This window comes from Danio rerio, chromosome 13, assembly GCF_049306965.1.
Source record: "Danio rerio strain Tuebingen ecotype United States chromosome 13, GRCz12tu, whole genome shotgun sequence".
Lineage (NCBI taxonomy): Eukaryota > Metazoa > Chordata > Actinopteri > Cypriniformes > Danionidae > Danio > Danio rerio.
This window is the reverse complement of record NC_133188.1, coordinates 44417187-44437939: the sequence shown is the minus strand read 5'-3', so window position 1 is coordinate 44437939 and position 20753 is coordinate 44417187. Positions and strand designations below refer to the sequence as shown.

General features: G+C 33.0%; 1 protein-coding gene across 3 annotated transcripts in view; it reads right to left on the bottom strand.

The window, feature by feature from the left end:
• prkg1a (protein kinase cGMP-dependent 1a) overlaps nt 1–20753 on the bottom strand; it is a 140784-nt gene that overhangs the window by 39490 nt on the left and 80541 nt on the right. For all 3 annotated transcript variants that reach the window (XM_073919444.1, NM_201030.1, XM_005157058.6), the window contains 3 exon segments: nt 10489–10594; nt 7286–7349; nt 810–887 (listed from right to left, as the gene is read on the bottom strand). In XM_073919444.1, the coding sequence (XP_073775545.1) occupies nt 810–887; nt 7286–7349; nt 10489–10594 (248 nt within the window).

Sequence of the window (20753 nt, the reverse complement as noted above, 5' to 3'; positions counted from 1 at the left end):
AATATTCAGAGGCTTTTATTATCATAAATCGCGCGGACGTGAATGCGTCTGAGTGTTCTGATTGGCTAAAGCAGATGTCTCAGGTCAGCACGTTCTAGATGTGCACGCGCTCTTTCTGGCAATCTTCCTTCTGGGTTCACACAGCGCAGCATTCCAGCAAATTACCAGTAATGTTACAACTTCTCTTACCGGAAAATAGCCAGAACGAATTTACCAGTATTTTCAAAAAGGACCTGTTCACACATACAGACCTTTCCCGAAAATTGACGGTTATTTTCTGGAAAGGTCTGCTTGTGTGTAAGGGGGTAATGTGTCCCCTTCACTTTTTGCCACCAACTCACTACAAACTGAGTCACATCAAATGTTACCTCTTTAACCCCTAGAGCTAAACATTAAAGTTGTAACAGGCTAGAATAAAAGCAGTGTTTTTAAACCATTTTATGATCAATATTATTACCCCCCTTAAGCAATATTTTACTTTTGATTTTCTCTAAAACAAACCAGCATTATACAGTGATTTTCCTAATTACCCTCACTTATCTATTCAACTTAGTTAAGCCTTAAAATTGCACTGCAAGCTGACTATCTTGAAAAATATCTAGTCAAATATTATTTACTGTCATCATGTCAAAAATAAAAGAAATCAGTTATTAGACATGAGTTATTAAAACTGTTATGTTTAGAAATGTGTTGAAAAAACTTTCCATTTAACAGAAATTGTTGGAAAAAAAATACACAGGGGGTTAAAAAATCATAAAGGCTAATAATTCTGACTTCAACTGTATGTGCACTGAGCAGACATACTGTACCTTTCCTTTGCTGATAATGAAGAAAGTGTCTCCTCTTGCCCCCTGGCGAATGATGTAGTTGCCGTCCTCATAGTGGGTCTGGAAGAGAAAGAAAATTGCTTTGAGGATGCGAAGATGATATGGAAAAAGATGATGATGGAGAAAAACACAGGTGGCAGAGGGTCTGAATAGCAGATGTGCAGAACATCTCTGTGAGCCTTGGTGTGCTATGAAAAAAAGCGTGACCTCCAGACACATTCGTCTGAAATCTGATACCAGCAGCAGAAAGGAGAGACTCTGACACAAGCAAACACTTTGTTCCAGCTTCACCTCCAGTTTGACCTCCAGCAAATAACACACACACATGCATTCAGTGACGGGATATAGCTTTCTGTATAGTGTATGAAAAATGTAAGTAAAATCACAATGACAAAATGCAAATGAACTGGTCTATTTTAAACTAAACTAAACATGTTATTTAATTAATTTGATTGATTTTTATTTCAATTTAAATTGAGTATTTCATTGGTTAATTTTCCTTAAGCTTAGTCCATACCTGTCAACACTGGTGAACAATGTGAAAATAAGCTACAAAATATGTTAATCTCGAGCTGTTTCACTGTAAAAACGGTCAGTAATATGTTTTATTATTTACATAGGATAGAATAAATAGTATGCATTAGAAAAAGCTGCAAATAAATTAGTAAGCTATTCAAATGAATAACTATTATAAAGAAATAGAATCAAGTTATCAAATCTCATTAACTTTTTCTGTATAATTTATATATTCTGATTAAAGAGCAACAAATGAATCTCTCATCTAGGTTTTTCATTTGATTACATTAAACTACAGAGGTGTCACTTTAAAAACACACACATCTAATGAAAGCATTCGATTGCTTTCCTAACTGTTTATGCTCATTTAAGACTAAAATTGTTGTGTTTAAAAGAAAACCCAGCAGGGTCGACATGTTTTATTATTATTATTATTATTATTATTATTATTATTATTATTATTATTATTATTATTATCATTATTATTATTATTATTATTATTATTATTATGTGTATATGTCTGTTCAAACATAAACCCAAAATCCAGAGTTTCCCCTTTTGCTTCGCTTCAAATCGTGTGTACAGAATCCGTTTGGGAAACAGCATCTATTTATCGCTATTCATCGGCACCTGTAATGGAAAGGAAGGGAATCCCATCGTTTTTTATATTTATTTTAAAGTGTTTTCATTTCTAAATAAAATAAATTCGCATTTAAAAGGTATGGGTTGTGTAAAGGGAGGATCAGCTTTTTAAAGTTTATTGCCCCCCTTCATAGAAAGATAGAAAATACAGGAGAAATACAGGAATATACCTTTACGGGATGATAGTGGGATAGACTTGTAAAATACGGGACATTTCTGGGAAAAATGGGAGGTTTGACAGGTATGGATTAGTCCCTTATTTATCAGGGGTCGCCACAGTGGAATGAACCGTCAACTATTCCAACATATGTTTTATGCAGTGGATGACCTTCTAGCCAACGCCTAGCACTGGAAACACCCATACATTCTCACATTCACACATTCACATTAGGCTTGGTGGGTAATACGGTAATATGGTGTACCACGGGATCTAAAAATAGCAATGGTATCAGTTTTAATACTGTTATACCGTCATAAAAAATCAATGCACTTACATAGGAGACAAGTATTAAATATTACAATTATTTATTTAATGCCTACAAATGCGTATGTGTGATTATCATCACGGGACAGTGTGGAGGAGAGAGAGAGAGAGAGAGGTAAGGAGGTGAGTCACGCACCAAATGACCTGCAGTTTGGCAGTATTTCCGGTTTCGACCAAACGAGAAGGAAGACGTGGTAAATACGAACTAAAGGTCTGCATTTCAGCTGCTGTACCGCGGGAGCTGACCAGATTTCTTGCGGTGCGGGAATGAGTTTCCGAATAAACGGGGGGGAGCAGTCGGTAACTGGTGTAATTTGAAAGGGAGCTCCTAAACGAGCGAGCACACTTGCATCTGCGTGGATGATGTTTTTTTGGTGTGTGTGTGTGTGTGTTTGTGTGTGTGTGTGTGTGTGTGTGTGTGTGTGTGTGTGTGTGTGTGTGTGTGTGTGTGTGTGTGTGTGTGTGGGAGAAGGTTTGACGGTATCAAAATTTGGATACAGCCCAAGGCTAATACACACACTCTCATCCACTACGGCCATTTTAGTTTAATTAATTCACCTATGTCTTTGGACAGTGAAGGAAACCAGAACATGAGGAAGAAACTCATGCCAACACCGGAAGAACATGCACACAGAAATGCCTAGATTTGATTCGAGCAACCGACCTTCTTGCTGCGTGGTGACAGTGCTAACACTGAGCCACCGCCCGTGCCACAAAATTAAGTATTTATTGCAGTATTGGATAGATGGATAGACAGACAGACAGACAGACAGACACACAGAAAGACAGATAGACAGATAGACAGATAGATGGATAGATAGATAGATAGATAGATAGATAGATAGATAGATAGATAGATAGATAGATAGATAGATAGATAGATAGATAGATAGATAGATAGATAGATAGATAGATAGATAGATAGACGGATGGACGGACGGACAGACAGACAGATAGATAGATAGATAGATAGATAGATAGATAGATAGATAGATAGGTAGATATATTATTTGAATTAAAGATTACAGCTGTATCTACACTTTGATTGTAGTTTTTTATTATCTTATTTATAATAAAATAAGCTAATTTATAACCTTATGGCTTATGCTTTGATTTTAATAATAATAAAAAAAAAATAACAACAAAAACAAATGCAACTATGACTTTATAAAAGCTAATTTTGATGCATTAATGCAGTTTTAGTTCTCCTTTATGACATCTTAAATTGCAGTACACACTGGTCCTAAATGTTCCATTGTAAGTATACCCACTCTTTAAACTTCATGAAACATGAAACAGTCAATTCTGAGCTCCAGAAAGTGTCCAATACTTATTTGACTTTTTTCTTTGTCTTTAGAGTATTTGTGTTTTTTCATATAAATGCAATTCAGTAAAACCTTCCTTGATTGTAAGAATATTTCAAGTGCATATTCATTCATTCATTTTCTTTCAGCTTAGTCCCTGTATTCGTCAGGGGTCGCCACAGTCGAATGAAGCCAACACTTATCCAGCATACGTTGTAGCTGCAACCCAGTACTGGGAAATTAGGTGCATATTTTTATTTATTTACTTATTTTTTTTAAGTGAGACATCTTAAAAGTGAGAAATTCTGAATACGGTTCCTCAATATGTTCAATAAATGGAGGATTGCATTAAAATTAAGTGACCACATGGACCACAGCAATGAGAGAGATTCGTCAATGAGTCCAGACTTTCATTCCCCAGGGAATAATTACATTCCCTCTGACAAAATGACATATGCAAAATTGACATTTAAGATCAAAAAGCCTGAGCAAATTTCAGTTCCTTATTTAAGGTCAATCACTGGCTGAAGACACTCGCTCCACTCTCTGCACATTCAAAACATTTATTTAGCACACCACGTCACAGAATTATCGAGGACAGAACTGAGTGAGAGATTGACCTGTATTTGAATATCGACTGACAGACACATTTAATGAAAGTAAATACACTCATTACTTTAAAACGATGCCCTCGTATTTGCTCATCTGAGACTGATTTGTTAATAAACATCACCAGTTACATTTGTTAAACGTTTAAATGGAAATAATATTTTAGCAATTGCTACAAATAAGTCACTAACTTACAAGAAAATGTAAATAAAGCTTAACAGAAATATATTTACAAAAACAATCACGGGTTATTATTAGTAAATGTTAAATTGATAATATTTTATTACTTACTAAAACAGAATAAAAAAAAAACTTATTATATACTGTGATAAATAAAATTAAATAAAATCTAAAATTATCTTTTTAAAATCAAGAAACAAGCTATATAAAAACACTGAAATGCACAACAATATTATGTATTTAGTTTTTTTTTTATATAAAATGTTAAATAAAATATTAGCAAAATTTTAATTAATGCCAAAGTCAGAAAATATTTCTATAGTAATTATTTTTGTTAGAGTGACCAATAATAATAATAATGATAATAAATAATTCAATATAATAATGATAATAATAATAATAATAATAATAATAATAATAATAATAATAATAATAATAAAGCAAATAATAAATAAATAAAGCAAATAATAAATAAACAAATAAATAATAATAATAATAATAATAATTATTATTATTATTATTATTTATGTATTTATCTTTACTACTACTAATAGTAATAACAATTATAAAGTTAATAATATTAATGATAAATCAAATAATAATAATAATAATAATAAAAAGCAAATAAAATAATAAATAAATAATAATTATTATTATTACTACTACTACTTCTACTACTACTTCTAATAACAATAGTAAAGCAAACAATAATAAAAATAATAAAAGGCAAAAAATAAGTAATAGTAATAATAATAATAATAATAATAATTATTATTATTATTATTATTATTATTATTATTATTATTATTAACTTAAAACTTTTTTATCCATAAGCAAAAACATCACAGTCATAGTCATCTAAACAGTTTAAATCTGATATTATTTGTATTAGATATACTGTAATACACCTAATTAACTACAAGAGCAAACTCAATTTCTCTTTTTTAAGTTACTAAAAAGAGGTTGAATCATGTATTATTACAAAGGTGAAGAACAGCCACTGCAATATTATCACCAAGACCACAGCGAATGGAAAACAGAAACCTTTGGCCCCTAAACACAAAAAACAGTGTCTTTCCATCACTCACTCTGTTAGAAATTCTGAGCTTTACAAGATATCCACCATGTCTACGACTCATCTTCTCATGCTATTCTTAGATTAAAAAACATTGATTTTTGCCGCTTTGATGCTTTGTGAACAGTGAGGGCTGGTGATTCTCCATCTAACACAGAAAGAGTGATTCATGGTTTACTTCAGCGCACTGAACCATGTGCATTAAACTAAAGGACAAGAAAGTCTAAAAATATGTAAATAATGAGCTTTAATAACTCACTGACCTCAAAAAAACAGTCACTGATGGAATCTGTTGACTTCATTCATGTGTCTGACTGACTGACTGACTTATTCATGTATGTTTGGATGTATGGATGAATAAATGGACAGATGGATGGATTCATTCATTCATTCATTCATTCATTCATTCATTCATTCATTCATTCATTCATTCATTCATTCATTCATGCCTATACACATTGATTGATCGCTTCATTCTTTAATTAATTAATTAATTCATGTCTTTATGCATTGATTGATTGCTTAATTCATTCATTCATGTCTTTATGCATTAATTGCTTTATTCATTCATTCATTCATTCATTCATTCATTCATTCATTCATTCATTCATTCATTCATTCATGTCTTTATGTATTGATTGATTGCTTCATTAATTCATTCATGCCTTTATGTATTAATTGACTGCACTGTTCATTCATTCATTTAGTCATCTTTATTGATTCATTGCTTCGTTCTTTCATTCTTTCATTCATGTCTTTATTTATTGACTGCTCCATTCATTCGTTCATTCATTTATATATTGATGTATTGATTGCCGCGTTCATTCATTCAATCATTCATTCATGTATTTATGTATTAATTGACTGCTCAGTTCATTCATTAATTCATATATTTATGTACTGATTGATTTCTTCATTCATGCATTCGCTCATTCGTTCCTTCATTCATGTCTTTATGTAATAATTGACTGCTTCATTCATTCATTCATTCATTCACCCGTGTATTTATTTATTGATTTACTAATTTACTTTAATTCATTCATTCATTCGTGTATTGATTGATTGATTGATTGATTGATTGATTGATTGATTGATTGATTGATTGATTCATTCATTCAATCCATGTATTTATTTATTTATTTACTAATTTGTTCATTTGTTCATTTATTAATTTATTTATTCATTCATTCATTCATTCATTTATTCATTAATTTGTGTATTTATTTATTGATTTACCAATTCACTCTTTTGAATGAATAAATTCATTCATTCATTTAGTTTAAAACAGTCACAATGTGACTGAACAAATCAGCAAATTTTTGTATAACAACATTTAGGTTTTCTTGTCAGGTGTGTAAATGTGAAATGTACTTCTAGTAATAAATCCTTTAACCAAAAACATTTATCTTAATTTCTGCAAAAAATAAATAAATTAATTAAATGGACATTTAAAATCTGTCACATTTAAAATAATAATAATATTAATATTAATAATAATAATAATATTTATAATAATAATAATAATAATAATAATATGGTTGGTTTCTTCAAAACGGTAAATAAATAAGCTAGAGCGCTGCTTATAGAGAGTGAATGTTGAGCGATCAGTGCTTTGATTTAATGCTGTTTGTGTTTGAAGATCTCTCACCTCCTCCAGGACATCAGCCAGTTTGCTCAATATTTCCTCTGGAAGACCCCGGAACGTCAGCACACTGTTAATGAAGGACAACACAAGTCAATATTATTGGTAACAATGACAAATAACTACCTTTTAAAATGGACATAAACATATAATCATGCCCTGCTTCCAGATATGCCTACTTTTATGAAGAGGGCATGAAGTAGACAAGCAAAATGCATTCATCAAAAGTCTTAAAAGGAAAAAAAATCAAGGAGAAAGCGTAATCAATTTTTATTATTTTAAGAAAAAAAATCTATTCCTACATTTTTTTTCTTGGAATGTAAAATGATCAAAACAGCAAGTCACAATCACATATTGAAATGAATCCAGAGCTGCTCTTTTGACCATCAAAATAAAAATAATATCCCTAAATCCCGCGAGTGCAACCAACAAGAGTTGTGCTCATGCAGTGGGTAATGGCTGAAAGGTTTGCATCCGGCTAGTTGGTATACGCTGAGCCAATTAGCCAGAAAAGCAAGGCATTATCTAGATTATGTAATAAAAGCTGTAATTGATCTTAATGAATCATGTTTAGGATGATCCCAGATGAGATCTGAGCATTAGCAAACACAAACATACGCACACACACACACACACACACACACACACACACACACACACACACACACACACACACACACACACGTTTAAAAAGACGGCCAGAGTCTCTGTTTCACTGCCGTGTGTCATGAGATGATCATACATCAATAACAGCTTCTGCATAAATATTTTACATGCCATAAAAAATTCAAAGCTCCATTAAAGTCTCCTGTTACCGTTTAGTATTAGACTGAAGCAGAGAATAGTGTTATGGAGACACACTGAGCAAATATTTGTGTCTAAAAATGACTGTGTTATTTTTTTATCATCTTGTTTGAAAAGGTTGCTGATGAATGCATGACAAGAAATCCTATTTCATCATTTGAGTTTCAAAGAAGCAGTTCTGGAGATGGGCGTTTTCACTCAGTATAATAGTACTGTGACTAAGCCTTGCAAAAGTATTACAAACCGGCAAATATTTTTACTTCATCCATGCTATTTATGTACTGTAATATGAGTAGAGCCTGATGGTGTTCATCATTATTTATAAATGCAGATTTTCAGAAGCAAAAACCTGAAAATGTCTCCTAAAATGAGCATTTTTCTCTGCCTCCTGAACGTAGATTCATTTATTTCACTTTTATGGCGCAGAATATGTTTCCTTTATTAACTTTAAATGGAAATAACTGAACAAAAACACAGGAGCCTGAGAAAAATGCTCATTTTAAAAGAAAATATTAGACGGCACTTAGAGGTTTTTGCATCCAATCTCTTCAAATACTTTAATAACCCATGAAATTTTTCTTTCAAAACACGTTTCGTGCCAGTCCTGTTAAAATGTTGAGAGGCTGAAGGTCAGTAAAAAAATGGATAATAACAGCCGTAGTTGGCAAGCAGTTTCACACCATATTCACAATTATGCCTGAGCTTTGTGCCAAGAGCAAATTGTCAGAGAAAAAACTAAATTAATTGCTCCATTTTTTCAGTTAAATGAATACAAATAAATGGATAACGTTTTTTTTTTGTTTGATTAAACGCTACATGAAAATGATCAAACAATTATAAAAAACAATTATTATTACTAATTTAAATTTAAAAGCTTTTTTAAAAAACTATTTGATTTTTAATAGTATTTTTATTATATTTCTATACTTTTAATATATAATTATATCTTTTACAGATTCATTTATCATTCAAATATATATAAAAAATAATAATAATAATAAAAATAATAACAATAATAATTATTATTAATTAATTCGGTTCATTCCGCGGTGGCGACCCCGGATTAATATAGGGACTAAGCCAACAAGAAAATGAATGAATGAATGAATGAATGAATAACAACAACAACAACATTGTTACATTATTATCATGTATTATTATAATTGTGGTATAATTTTTAATAATAATAATAATAATAATAATAATAATAACAATAATAATAATAATAATAATAATAATGTTAACAATATTTTATTGTTATTATTATTAATATTATTATTATTATTGATTTTTAAATATTTTAACAGATAATGATGATGATGATGATGATGATGACTATTATTGTTATTATTATTATTATTATTATTATTACAATATTTTATTAATATTTAATAAACTATTATTATTTTTATTATTATATTGTTAAATAATTATTAATAATAATAATAATAATAATAATAAAATTACAAATAATAGTAAAATTAATAATAATATAATAATAATCATGATAATAATAGTAATAATAATAATCATATTTTCTTGAAACATATTTACAGCATCTATAAAGCATTGAATCTTTTTTCCTACTGCACTCAAGTATCTACCTTCAATTTCTTAGTTATGTTTTATTTTATTTTACTTTATTTTTTGTTTGTTGTTGTAAAAAAATAAAAATATACATGTGTGTAGTGTTTTGTACAAGCCAAGATGATTTGTTTTACACACATCTGAAAATAAAATTGTGAAAAAAATATATAGAGAGAAAGAGACGGGGCAGAAACATGCAAATAAGCAGACATTTCAATAAATATGTGTATCCAAAGTATTCATATGACTTTGTATTATACATTGTTTCTCTAGAAGTAAAGATTAACTCAGAGCTCAGAATATGAAAGCTAAATACCAAATCCGTCTATAGACCAGATCAGTAAATGTGCAAATTCAGTGTGTCTAATGCATCCACACACATAATTCACTCTACTTTTGTTTGTGAACGGCTGTTAGTTCAAAGCATCATTGACAAAATTAGCTCTAATTATCCAAATAATAAGTAACAGCACATTAACTGCATTAGATGAATCATTAAAACGAAGGCTCTACATTTCTCATGCAATAAAATAGAGAGAGAAAGAGAGATGGCGAAAGCAAAGGAGGAAGAATATATAGTGAGCAATAGTCAGTTTCTGAGGCTTTGAATTGTAGAAGCTTCCAAGAAATTTGTCTGTTCTGCCTGGATGTCTTTAAAGTCTTTGATGAAGACTTCTTTCATCCAGTGTGGCTCAGTAGCCCAACAATGCCGGATTCTGTCTTTAATATGTAAAATATGCAGCACCGTGCTCTCTTCTCAGGGTGCCATTATGCAAATGAAGATGTCAGATGATAAAGAAAGAGATGTGCTTGCTCACCTCTTCAATAACTCCATGTACTCTGCATGTTTGATTAGGCCCGTCCTCATCATGATGGTCTGGAAACACTGTCTGTCGATGGCCCATAACTTCACACTGGACACCGCTGAAATCACAAAAAACACTTATTTAGTTTGGGAACAAAGTATTTCATATTGTGATGTTTTGATGTATTTTCATACTGATGATTGTGATTCTTTTTTATGTTTCTTGTATGTTCTCATACAGTTGAAGTCATACAGTGATTTAATCCCCCCCCCCCCCCCGTATATTTTTTCACCCCAATTTCTGTTTAACAGGAAGAATTTTTGAACACATTTCTAAACATAATAGTTTTAATAACTCATTTCAAAAATCTGATTTATTTTATTTTTGACATGATAACATAAAATTTAATTAGATATTTTTTCAAGACATTTAGCTTAAAGTGCATTTTAAAGGCTTAACTAGTTTAATTAGGCAGGTAAGGGTAATTAGGCAAGATTGACTGTTCTGTAGACAATCAAGAAAAATATAGCTTAAAAGGGCTAACAATATTGAACATTTGTTAACTTGTTGTTGTTGTTTTTTTTTTTTTTAAATAAAACTGTTTTTCTAGCCGTAAATTTAAACAAATAAGACTTTCTCCAGAAGAAAAAAAATATTATCGGAATTAATGTAAAAAAAAAAAAAAAATCCTTGCTCTGTTAATCATTGTTTGGTAAATAATTAAAAAAAAAGAAAAAAAAATCAAAGGAGGGCTAATCATTTTGACTTTAAATGTAAGTCAAGGCATGGCAAGCAAAGTTGGTGCGAGGGTGCAAAAAACATTTAGTTGACAAGATCTTTCTAAATCACAGTTCAAGAGTTCACACTTAGCTGATGGTTGATTAAAGAAGCTTGTTTGGCATGCTGTCCTGGGAGAGAGCCCTGAGCTCATGAGATCCTCGAGCCCAGGGTTCCGGGAGAGGAGTTTGAGCTCAGGTAGATCTCGAGAACTCCCCTGCTGTATTAACCTATGAACATTAAATGATTGCTCTTGGAGATAACTACATACTAGAAGCATGCCTATGGTGCCGATTTGGATTAGTCAATTAACTTAATTTGCATGTTTTTGGACGGTGGGAGGAAACCGGGGAAAAAGTGCAAACTCCACACAGAAATGTCTGCTGGTTTGGTAAAGCCATAAAAAGGGGACTCTTCAAAACGAAGATAGCAGTGAAATGAAACCCAGGGTATTTATAGTAGTTTAGGAGTCATCTGATTGGAGCATAGTGAATTGGATGATGCGGATCCAGCCGCTAGCAATCATAAGCACGTGATCCTCTCGAAATTAGTTTATACATAAACTTCAGTTATTTGAACATTTTAAATGACTATTTGTGATTCATACTATTCATTGCTTCACTGGAATGCGTAGAATGATATATAAGTATTTTAGATGTTGAAATATAAATTATATCTAAATTAACTATTAGGGATGCATAGATACTTCATTTTTGATTTTAAAACACTTACAATTTGACGAATGGTAGCCAATATGTAGGCCAATAAATATAAACTCTTTATTATTTTAATTTTATTTTAAAACCTCATATTAACAACTCATTCATTCATTTTCATTCGGCTTTGTCCCTTTGTTAATCAGGGGTCACCACAGTGGAATGAACTGCCAACTATTCCAGCAACCCAGTAATGGGAAACATCCATACACAGTCACACACATAGACAACGGACAATTTAACCTACCCAATTCACCTACAGTATACCACATGTTTTTGGACAGTGAGGGAAACCGGAGCACACAGACGAAACCCACGCCAACACGGGGAGAACATGCAAACTCCACACAGAAATGCCAACTGACCCAGCCAGGGCTTGAACGGGTGACCTTCTTACTGTGAGGTGACAGTGGTAACAACTGAGCAACCATGTCGCCCTTATTTTAGTAACTTTCATAGTTAAATAATATTTATGGTCAAATATATTTTATATAAATCCACTGCCTGAAAAAAATAAAATGAAAATTTGCAACAGATAATAAAAGAGGTTTCTTCTGAAACGTCATGAATTTGTATGAATTTTTAACATGAAGCCAACTAGAAATGTCACAATATATTATGCATTCATAATAATAATGGAATAAATAGTCTCTCACAGTCCATTTAAAATGCTGTCGCTGAGTTCTGACATTATTATTATAATTACATTTGCTTTTACAATTTTACAAAATGCTCTAACACATTTTACACTTCTCTGTAAAACTAAAGTTATTTCTTTCATTCATTAATCTTTCTTTGGCTCAGTGCCTTTATACATCAGGGGTCGCCACAGCGGAATGAACCACCAACTTTTTCAGCATACAGTTGAAGTCAGAATTATTAGCCACCCTTTTGATTTTTTTTCTTTTTTAAATATTTCTCAAATGATGTTTAACAGAACTTCACAGTATGTCTGATCATATTTCCTTCTGGAGAAAGTCTTATTTGTTTTATTTAGCTAGAATAAAAGCAGTTTTTAATTTTCATGAACCATTTTAAGGTCAAAATTATTTGCCCCTTTAAGCTATTTTTTTTGACTCTACAGAACAAACCATCGTTATACAATAACTTGCTTAATTACCCTAACCTGCCTAGTTAACCTAATTAACCTAGTTAATTAAGCCTTTAAAGCTGTTAAGAAGTGTCTTAAAAATATCTAGTAAAATATTATGTGCTGTCATCATGGCAATAACAAAATAAATCAGTTATTAGAGAGGAGTTATTGAAACTATTATGTTTAGAAAAGTGTTGAAAAAATTTGCTCTCTGTTAAACAGAAATTGGGAAAAAAAATAAACAGGGGGGCTAATAATTCAGGGGTGCTAATAAATCTGACTTCAACTGTATGTTTTACTCTGCGGATACCCTCAAGCCACAACACAGTGCTGGGAAACACCTACACACACTCTCTTTTACACACATATTTCTTAACTACAGCCAGTTTAGTTCATCCAATTCAACAATACAGTAGCTCATGTCTCTGGACTGTGGAGGAAACTCGAGCACCCAGAGGAAACCCACGCCAACACGGGGAGGACATGCAAACTCCAAACAGAAATTCCAACTGACCCTAGCTGTCTTTTATATAAATAAAATCTATTGCCTGAAAAACACAAGATTAATGCAAAATTGGCAATAAAATAAGTTTCTTCTGATACCGCATGACTTTTTAACAGAAAGGACAACTAGAAAAATGCCACAATATACTGTGCATCTGTAATATTTATTGCAATATCTGTAATGTGTTTTGTAACAGTCTATTTGAAAAGCTGTTCTAAAAGTTCTGCCATTTTTATTATTACAAGACCTTGTTTTACAATTTTACAAAATACTCCAACTCATTTGACAGTTCTCTATAAAACTAAAGCCATTTCTGTTTCTCAAGAAATAAATCTTAACTGAAATAACATGAAAACTAATTAAAACTATTAATAAAAACTACAACGACATCTCAATTACATATATAAAAAACACACTGATCTCTACTGCACCAAAAAAAATTGCAGTTACATAAATTTTATCTCATTATGCATTGAATGCAACACTTTACAATGCAATTGCTATGCATTGTAAAGTAATCTGTGCTGTATTCATTTGGCTCAATGGCATCCAGACACGCGTTTAAAAAGTACACAGAATGCATAAAAGCTCAATAAAGGAACATCACTGGCACACAATACCTCCAAAAATACTGCAGAAACATTTACAGAGCATGTTCATATAAACCCACACATAAAAATTACATTTTGAGTTACGAGTCTCTTCAATAGCAACAAGGACCTCAATTATGGCAACAAGCACAAACTTATCCACATATTTACACTAAACACATCTAATAAAGCATGTTTTAACTGCTGTATCCAAACCATAATGACAAACAGCAGTTATATGACTAAATATTTACAGATATTGCAGCATTGACTGCTGGGTATTTCATCATCAAAGTGCAGACGAGGAGAAGGAATGCGAGGAGTGAAGACGACATTGCAGAAATAGAGGCGACGTTCTAGGAAAGTGTTTTATTATTGCCTTTCCTACGGTCTACTGAACTCTGACTCAAGCAGATCTGTCCACAGCTTAGAGAAACTCGCTGTCAACAACTGTCAATGAAACACAAACAGCCGAATGACGTATCAAAACTACATCGATGCTCTCACTTCTTTATGTTCTCAGTTACAAATGATGTTTTTTATTTATTTGTTACAAGCTATCAATGGAGAGTTGCACTGTAAAAATATCCATTATTATTAAATATCCCCATGTTTTGTGTTTCACTGTTTTATTTGAGTATTATGAGTATGACCTTTAGGTCTGCTCTCATGACTTCTACATTTACATTTAGTCATTTAGCAGACACTTTTGTCCAAAGAGACTTGAGCAATTGAGGAAGAACAATTGAGGAGGCATTCAGCGATTCAACAAGAACAGGCAATACACACAAGAAGTGCTAATTATACAAAGGAATTGTTAGTGCTCAGAGAATTAAGGGGTCACGAAACACCAAAACACATTTTTTGAGCTGTTGACAGTCGTATACGTGTCTCACACAGCTAAAAACACTATTAGGACACATATATTTCATTAAAGTGAAAATTGGTTGTTTTTGCGTTATTTCGAGCTAATTCGTTCTTCCGGTTTGAAACAAATTTTTGAAGCTTTTTCTTAGCATGTATTCCAGCATGCAGACTGGACGTCTGTACCTGGGAGCACCCTATTACGTCTCCGAGTGTGCTGCATTTATTCATGAGTAAGGCTTGGTTCAAACCAATCAGTGCGCTGTATTGTGCAACTTCATTAATATTCATTAATGTTACAGTGTTTAGACGGCAAACAAGCGCGCAATGCTGCTTTTATAATTTGTGATAAGTTAATGTGCATTAAACCAATCAGAGTCTCATCTCCCATTCCCTTTTAGAGTCAGTTGCATTACGCCATGGCGCATTCGTTATTTACACGGCGGACTTTGTAAGAGGAAACAGTTAAACAGACCATCTGCGGCCTCTTTACCTTTCTTAACTTTTGTGGATAAGGAAACGGTGTTCTACACACTGCACTGAAGACATTCATTAGCCTACATATCTTATTTAGCTTGTTAAGCGCAAAGATTTGTTTCAAAACTATTTCTAAATTCAGTTCTAATTACCAGCAAATAAATAAATGAGCAATAATAGTTATATCCAAACACACATCCTATTCTTGTGCCCTGTACGGTGATGCATACGTCTCCAAAACCTGACAGGTGGACAAATCTAAGCTTGTTTTTATTAAAACAAATATAAATACACCACATTAGAAAGTGTCTGTTGCAATTGTGCAAAACTGGGGCATATGCTGGTCAGAGAGATGAAAAAGTGTGCTTGTTACAGGTGGTTTGTCAAGCCCACTCACCTGTGTGAGGCACACTCAGAATTGTATACTATTTTGAGGTTGTCATGTGGTGTGGTGGGGGAGAGGAGGTCCTGGTTTTGTTCACAGTGGTTTAGGTGAGGGAGGAAGAGATGGGGTTTTAGTAGTCTTTTGAACGATACTAATCATCAGTCCATGTGGGAATGGGTTGAATATGCTTTGAATGATGTTGAATATTTAACATGACTTGTATTGACATTTAGTAGTTTGAAACAATATATTGTATGAAATAATATATAGAGAATTAAGTCCATAACAGAAAAAGTACTGGTAGTTTATTATCAATAGGGGTGTCAAAATTAATTGTTTCTTCGGTGCACCGCGATGCAGACAATTGTGTATTGGTTGAGTAATAATCATAACCGGTTATTATGTACTGACGTCATTTATCTCCTATGCGCTCTGTCGCGAGGGAGGTGAGCGCGAGTATTTACAACACTCGGGCAACTCATGGCCTGCCCGTGGCATAGGCACAATAGGCATATGCTAAGGGCGCTGTACATCCAGGGGGGGTGCCAGAAATGAGCGCGGTTCAGTTGGTTTTGTTTTCGATTTTCCTGACACACATTCAGTTATAGACGGCAATAACTCAAAAACCTCTTACCCTAAAAAGATCTAAAGTGTGTTTCCTACAAAAATGCAAAGCTGGTAATGTTTCACAGCTGTCTTTCTTTTTTTTTTTTCGCTCGACATTACGATCACTGCTCCGTTTAAGCCCTCGCAATATGTGTTTAGCCGGGAGAGCTCGCACTGAGATGAGCTTTCAGCAAGGGACGGTCGGAAAAGTGCTTCTTTTTTTTCTGTTTTTTTTTTCGTTTTCTGCTCCGCTCAGCGCAAGCTCTCCCTGTTGCGAGGGCTTAAGTTTGTGTGTGTGTGTGTGTTTGTTTGTTTGGTGCTGTCTATGTTTGTGTATGTGTTTAAATGAGAGACAGTGTGGTGCTGTGTGTCTGTGTGTTTATACTGATAGCTTGTTATAGCCTCCCCCCTAAAATATAACACTGTATATAGAAAGCATCATCCATGCACCGTGATGCACCGAGATATCGAATTGAACCGAATCGAAGGCATGATAATCGTAACCGAACCGAACCATGAGACCAGTATAGGTTCACACCTCTAATTATCAAGTTATTTGATTGAAAGAAGTGTGCATACCGTGCCTTTAATATTAAATAAACAACAACACTACAAAGACTACAATGATTTGTTGAAGTGAAAATTGATTTATTCAAAGTGAAAACAGGTTTTGTGGATATAACAGGCATCGCAAATCGTAGAGCAACAAAAGCAAGGTGACATTGATGTATGTGGAAGTGGAATGAATTGGTAAACGATGCCTTCTTTTGTCAAAATGTGTTTGTCATTGAAAGAAAAGTTCCTGAAGTGCTGAAGAATAATCAGAAAACACTGAAGCGTGAATAAACAGTGAGCCACTGACTCAGCTCAGGCAAGGGAATTCATCTGAATTCATGATGCCCTTAAATCTTTTAATAGTCTCTGATAACAAAAGTAAACAGCCTTTCAAATACATACCTACTGTACTTGGGTTAAATGTAAACACATTTGTTATTTATTACATCAAGACACACACACTTTCAGTGCTTGCCTACTTACAGTATAACCAATTTGTTAAAAAGATTAGAAATGTATTTGGTCATTTTGCATTTGTATGCTCATGTGGTCAAGCGTGTTTGAATGCGTGTATTCTCATCATAAAGATTAAAGATGTGATCGTTATAGGATGTCTTGCATAAAAGTGCACCAAAACAATTTGATTTATGGTGTTTATGCAAGCAACTTATACAGTACAACCCCAAATCAGAAAATGTTGGGACAGTATGGAAAATGCAAAAACAATAGTAAGTAGAGACTTCCAAATTTACTTTGACTTGTATTTCATTGTAGACAATATGAACACAAAATATTTTATGTTTTGTCTGGTCAACTTCATTTAATTTGTCATTATTCATCCTTTCTTGTCTTTCAGACTTGCGATACATTTAAAAAAAAAGTTGTGACAGAAGCACTTTAGGGCTAATAATCAGGTAAAGTGAATATATAATGATGTGATTTGAAACAGGTGATGTCAACAGGGCCTGGTTTTTCAAAAGTAATCCACTAGGATTTTGGATAACAAATTGGATCAAATCTTGAAAATCGTTTTTTCAAAAGAAAAAAACGATTACATAATTGGATTAGATGACAAAATTCAATCTTGGTTTTGATTTGGATCAAACCTTTAGTTTGGGTTTTTCAGACCTTTTTTGTAGGATTTGGATCACTTTGATCCAAAAAAATCTGGATTAAACTGATCCCATCAGAAGGGTGAATTCACCGTGGATTTCATGTCCAAAATGTAACGAAAACTTTAAAAATGCATTAAATAATACTATATTTGGATCATGCCGTCTCTTACTAGATACCCTATTTATTTATAAGGTTTTATTTTTATTTCTTAATCCATCAGGCTACAGTGATTATGTAGGCTTTAACTTATTCAGCCTTTCAGTATAGGCCTACAGCAAAGTAGAAAAAGTTTGGCCTCCTAATCTCCTAAGCAGCTGTAAAAATTGACCAAAAACAATACATTTTATTCTGTCACTAATTGATTGATATATATATATATATATATATATATATATATATATATATATATATATATATATATATATATATATATATATATATATATATATATACACACACATCACAATGGAAAATATTTTTCTTTTTAGAATATTAGTGATGCATGCAATGATTACAGAATAACCAAAAAAAAATGCAAAGAATGGCAATCACTGATTTTTGAAATCACTTTCAACAATTGTAAAAAGAGAGTGAAAGGGCAGAAACACAGCTTTGTCTGGCAGAGGAGCAACTGACCAAACTGCAGCAAACCAAGGCCAGACTTGAGATCCGAGTTTTTGACATTAAGTCTTTTTTCATTTATTTAATACGTCTATATTTTAAAACTTGTTATGAATATCCTCAATGTACAGTGTATGTGTTGTAGGTCTCAGACGAGCAGACTGCTGGAGGAGGATGGGGTGGTTTTTTTTTTTTTTTTTTTTTTTTTAAACGTGTGTGTTTTCATATCAAATAAAAATAAAGTTATAATGACCCCACACTGGCTATTCTACTTGTTGCTCTTTACATATCTATAGTTCTTCTTTGTCATTTCCTATGCTGTTTGAGCACTGAATATCCAGATTTAGTGATCTTGAAAAGTTTCTATCCGGATCAGATTGATCCAATCCGATGTTGCTTTAAAAAACTGGCTCAAAAAGTAAGCTGGATTACGTGATCACGGATCGCAAAAAAAAGATGACTAAATCCGGATCAATTTTTATCAGGATTAAACCTTTTGAAAAACCGGGCGCAGGTGATTAAGATTATAATTTACTACAAAAGCAGCATCCAAGAAAGATCTAATCCTTAAGGAGCAAATAAGGGCCAAGGATCACCAGTTTTCCAACAAATACATGAGAAAACTATTGAAATGTTTAAAAACAATGTTCCTCAAAAAAAGATAGCAATCCATTTGGATATTTCACCTACAACAGTGCATAACATCTGTAACCATGGGATGTGTGACACTGACAACAGAGATGAGGATCCACATGCAGGTTTTTTAGAATGGTCGGGCAAGCAGCGATCAATACAGGGGAAAACAGATGTATGAGGGCAATCCAGAGTTGAAGTCAACAGGCAGATGGTCACAAGGCAGGCAGTAAACAGGATGAAACAAATAAACGAGGCAAAGAATCAAAACCAGCAAGGCAGACAAAGGAAACGCGTTGTAGTGTCACTGTATCAGATAACAAGACTTAGTCATGAGTGTCTCAATGTGAGCTGTATGTATGTGTGTGTAATCAGTACTAGAGCAGCATCAGCTGTGTGTATGGAATCAGTCAGGTTCAGGAACCGATTGCATGTGTGTGTGTGTGTTGCATGACTGAATATGTAGCCCATTTACAAGCAGATTTGTAGTCTTAAGTGTGTGTTTACCAGCGACCTCTGGTGGGTAGATTGCTAGTGATCATGACAACATCATGAAAAGATTTAAGGAATCTGGAGGAATTTTAGTGCATAAAGGACAAGGGCGCACGCCTAAGCTTACCAACTTTGTCATTCAACTACAAGTGAATTGTCATTCAACTAACAAGTGAAATTGCTTCATGGGCTCGGGACTACTTTGGCAAACTCTTGTCAAGTACCACAATACATAGCTACATGAAAAAATGCCAGTTTAGAGTGCACTGTGCCAATAGGAAGCCCTATGTTAACAGTGTCCAGAAGCGCTGTCGACTTCTCTGGGCTCGGAGGCATCTGGGATGTGCCAAAAACAACAACAAATTCAACAACAACAGCAACAACAACAATTAATTTAAGGCCACATTTTCTTTAAAAAATTGCCACATCTTTAGTAAAGAACTATATCACCCATAATCCTACAGACAATTAATTCAATATGCCAATGTTATCATACATACAAAATTGCCCCAGATGAACTCAGCAATGTCCTGTTATACTTTCATTATGCATTGTGAATTTAGTTAATATTTGGAATTAGATGTATCTGAATCAATAAAACATAAATAAGAAATATATCAAATGTATCAACTGCAAGCCCATACATTCATATAGCATATTTTCAAGCTCGCTGAACATTGTCCACCATACAAAACTACAGTAGTTTGATTAAACCAGCACATTTTTGCAAGATGACAAATGTTGTCTGTGGTGACAATGCTTATTCTATTTTCACATTGATTTGCTGCCAGAAATGTTGTAATACATGGCATGCATCAGTGTGAAATGTCACAGCCAGTCGATTATG